The sequence below is a fragment of the Electrona antarctica genome (genome assembly GCF_951216825.1).
Source record: "Electrona antarctica genome assembly, chromosome: 5".
NCBI classification, from domain to species: domain Eukaryota; kingdom Metazoa; phylum Chordata; class Actinopteri; order Myctophiformes; family Myctophidae; genus Electrona; species Electrona antarctica.
The window spans coordinates 31,810,307-31,814,590 of record NC_136810.1 but is presented as its reverse complement, the minus strand read 5'-3'; the positions used below and the strand labels follow the sequence as shown (position 1 = coordinate 31,814,590).

At 39.1% G+C, this 4,284-nt stretch overlaps 1 protein-coding gene across 1 annotated transcript in view; it reads right to left on the bottom strand.

Annotated features, from left to right (window-relative positions):
• Window positions 1–2,148: 2,148 nt before the first annotated feature.
• LOC306923934 (cocaine esterase-like) overlaps window positions 2,149–4,284 on the bottom strand; it is a 6,532-nt gene continuing 4,396 nt past the window's right edge. The window contains exons 8-14 of the mRNA XM_079502279.1: window positions 4,182–4,280; window positions 3,823–3,966; window positions 3,595–3,672; window positions 3,364–3,511; window positions 3,117–3,266; window positions 2,843–2,915; window positions 2,149–2,364 (exon numbers count right to left, since the gene is read on the bottom strand). Coding sequence (XP_079358405.1) covers window positions 2,181–2,364; window positions 2,843–2,915; window positions 3,117–3,266; window positions 3,364–3,511; window positions 3,595–3,672; window positions 3,823–3,966; window positions 4,182–4,280 — 876 coding nt within the window. The 3' untranslated portion in view covers window positions 2,149–2,180. The remainder of the gene's footprint in view (window positions 2,365–2,842; window positions 2,916–3,116; window positions 3,267–3,363; window positions 3,512–3,594; window positions 3,673–3,822; window positions 3,967–4,181; window positions 4,281–4,284) is intronic.

Below are 4,284 nucleotides of genomic sequence, written 5' to 3'. Positions count from 1 at the left end.
GTATGACCTAGAAGGCTATACTAGTTTCCTTGACAATGGCAATATACTGTACTTTTAATATCTCTGCCAGGAAAGACAACAGTTGTAAAACGTATGGATTGTAGCTTAAGCTATCGGTGGTTAATCTGTTCTTGTGAGTTAACTATCAAGAAATGTCAAACTGGTAGGCAGGCCATAGGGGAGAACATTTTCCAAATTTGGCCCCTCATCCACAACTATCTCTGCAACCACCAAAACCAACCCTTAACAGTACAGAACCATCCATGTTGTGCGTGTTTTGTCAAGGGTATTCACCATCTTCTTAAATCCCCCAATGTGGAATATATTCTCTCACACACACAAATAGGCTGTACAGATCTAACCTGCAGTTTCAGATGTTCAGGAGGATGTCCCACTTGGCCTTCTCTTCTATATCAACTGGTGTGGTAATGCATCCTGATGAGATAAAACATTTATCCAGCCATACTGTATATGCAGACACATCTAATGTAAATTATTGTTCACCAATTAAAACGTAGGTAACAGTTAACATTCACAATTTTTTTTCAGTAACCAAGTGCAACATCCATTTATTTGTATTAGAATAAAATTCAGTTTATTCACATTTCTTTACATGGAGATAAATGTAGCGATAAACAATGAATGACTTAATCATTCTTAAAAATAATATTCATCTCTATAGGTGTATAATCTGTATATTTTAAAAAGCTGGACACATTAATGAAATCTTTTTGCTTTGGCAATGTAAACATGTTTCTCATGCCTGGGGCTCCCACTGGCCTAGCGGTCCAGGCGCATGCCACATATAGGCTCTTGCCCGACACCCTGTCGCGACAGGGTACTATCTATCTAACTAACTATCATTTAGCTGGGGAACCCTGGAACTACATCCCCGGACCCCACTTTGGGAACCACTGGACTAGGCTACCATTTATTTCAATGGCACCTTTGTGAACATTTGGACACATAATTCCTTCTTGTCCTACGCACCTGTCAATGACTGTCATTAACCTTTGAGGTGTGCATCAGCCTTACCTTCTTTTCAAGATCAGATGAGGAAATTATTGTTGATGTGGGTGATGATGATCATGACGACGTCAACAATATGTAATACAGTATAGTTAAGTAGTTTAGTATCATGTCTGATCAAAGCCATTTGCAGAAGGCACATTTGGTCTTAACTCAGGTTATTTGTGAATTCAAAATCAAAAAGGTGTAATAACAAACATTTAATACACTGTTCTACATTCTGTGAAATACTCGTCACATAAAAAATGTATTCAACAAACCAAGCAAAACTGAAAAACAGAAATCTATTGTGTTTTATGTTCATTGTATGTCCTACATTTGGTTGCATCTGCTGTTGTATGCAGGGCGCATACAACTTTAGCATGCATGTCACTGTCAGCACATACAGCATATTCTGATTGTATTGGTGGTGAAAAAGAAATACCATGATTACACCATAGCAACCATTAACCTACAGTAGCAACCACTTACAATATAAACTGCATATTATACCCTAGCAACTGCCCATTGGTCCATTGATTGATTGATTGAAATATTGATTAACAGTTTGCAGAATTACAGTACATTTCAAGCACAACTCAATACAAAGACTGTTAACTGTGAGTGGACGACCCAATAAAGCATTACCACCTTGTCCATCACCTTTTTACCCTAGTAATAATCATCTGTGTTAACCTCTAAACCCCATTTAACCCTAGCAACAACCAATTAGACCCTAGCAAAAGCCTATTAGACCTTAATAGCCATGATTAAAACAGGTGGTTGTGGTTGCTAAGATTCATTGAAATATTTGCAACAACATTCAAGTACTGGGACTTCCAGTCTTTTCTTATTAATCAAATCTCTCTGATGTAATGTGGCTGTACTTGCGGTTGATTGAAACCGCTGATTGAAATTGTTTTATCGGGCCCAGGCGGTGGCGTAACCGTCTGGGCACCCGACTGGTAATCCAGTCGCAGTGTGCCGCGGGTTCGACTCCCGAGCCCGACACGGCCTTTACTGCATGTCTTCCCCCATCTCTCTCCCGTTTCCTGTCAGCCTACTGTCTGTCCCTTCAAAAACCAATAAAAGGCGTAAGCCGCAAAAAAAATATCTTTACAAAAAAAAGAAATTGTTTTATCGGTGAGTGGAATGCAAAAGTGCTGTCCATACTACAGTTCAGTGTGCTCTACATTCTCTTGACTCTGGTGAATCTTCTCGGGGACAGTTTGAGTCAGGAAGGTGTAGCGGTCCTTCTTCAGGTGCTGAGCAGACATCTGTTCCAACCCAATGGACAGGTAGTGTTCATCAGCACCGTACTGATGCCAATGTACCAGGCCGGCTCCATTAGGTGACCTACAGTACAGTACATATAGTGTTATTAGGATGAGTAATGAGAGTGTGTTTGTAGTAGGGACTAGTAAGGTCAATACATGCTGCTTCCTACATCGGAAAAGGCTTTCCTAACTAGTTTGGAGAGTCAGGATACCTGGGACGCAGGAGCGTCAGAAATTCTGAATAAATAAAAACATGTTGACCTCACTTTCTGGGAAAAATAGTTCTGACGTCAGAAGGTGCATGTATTGCGGTTTACACTTCTATCTATACTAGATACTGGCCATTGAGAATATTTAAGGGCGTGTTAGTTAGACGGTCGGTTTCAGCCTTGAGATTTATCAAAGGACAGACCAAATGTACTCTAGGACCGGCTGTATTGGATTGCTTGATAAATCTCACATGGATTTTGGCTTAAACTCATTCCTGGTCTCAATTTTAAGCTGGGTTGTACACGCCATTGATGAATGAGGGCTGTGTATTATGAGTTTAATCTTACCCTGTCCGAGCAAAGTTGCCCCAGTAGCTCATCATAGTTTTGCTGAGCTGTTCCTCTTCTTCTGTACATGATACTGTAGAGTGATTAATAAAATGGTTTAGTGAAGCTTCAGATGTACAGTACACTTTCAAAAGGGTATTGATTCTTGGAAAACCATAGCTAAATTTGTATTATGTTCCATTAATAATAAAATTTTAATACTGCACCTAGAGCTACCATAATTTTATATTTATTATGTTCCATTCATCAATTATTTTTTGAATATTGCACTTACTCCCAAATTCAGCATAGGAAGTGATAAAGCAGGTTCCTAATACAGTGATGATTTCATCACCATGGTCTGATCCAACAAAGCTTGGCCTTCTCTCCTGCAGGAATTTGGGTGGATGCTGGTACTCATACAGATATACAGGAGCACCTGCATCTGGTTGTAGACAAAATGAGGTATGCGAGTTTCAACGCCAATATTCAAGGGAAAACGGGTTAATACCATTCTTAAGATTACAACATTTCTTACTTACCTCTGTGGGAATTTGCCGTCTTAATGGCTGGAATGGCAAACAGTATGTCTCCAAGCAGCTCTGTAAATCCATCTCTAATTTTCAGTCGATCTCCAGAGGTTCCAAGATATTCATCTGCCACAAGCTCTTTCACTGAGCCATCTTTCAGCTTGAGGAAGAGAGAAATTATTATGTCTATAATAATAGAAAACATGACAAAACTCAGGCCATGCAACACAGTGTTTGTCTTACATCGGGAAAGAACATGGCTAGAATAGGCATGACATGTTCCAGGTCCATTCCCTCTGTCCAGTTTGGGGGAGCAATGAACTAGAAGAGCAAGAATTTTGTTTTGTAGAACAAAAAAAAAGAACTATCAAAGCAATATATTTCAGATGGACCTATGAAGTAAGTAAACTCAAAATAATCCATTGAATGTTCTAATGCAATGATATCACAGGTAATGTCACATGTACTTACCATAGGGAGTAAGTAGCCCCCTTCATGATTATTAATGCCTGTTATGAAAGGTATTTTAAGAAATTCATGGTTTTGGTACAGTTCATCCACAGGTTTTGTCATGAAATTTCCATCAACGGTGACAGGGTATCTTATCATGTTGTCCTTGAGAGAAAAGCATACCAATGTGTAAGAGATTTAAGATGTGGAAGCTCTGCAAGTGTAAAACTCAGGGAAGTGGTACTGTCACTGAAATGAAAGTAATTGTCAAACAGTCAGAACAACAAATACATTTCACTGAAATCTAATCAAATATTCTATTATGATCAACTTGTTATGTCAGCAGATGATATCTAATACATTATTTGTACATGTCTAACCTTTTCAAAAGTCAGCATAGCATCAATGTCCATGGATCTCAGGCAGTCAGCAATCATTGTTGTGCTTGTGATGTCACATCCTGATACATTGGCTAAAAGCTGG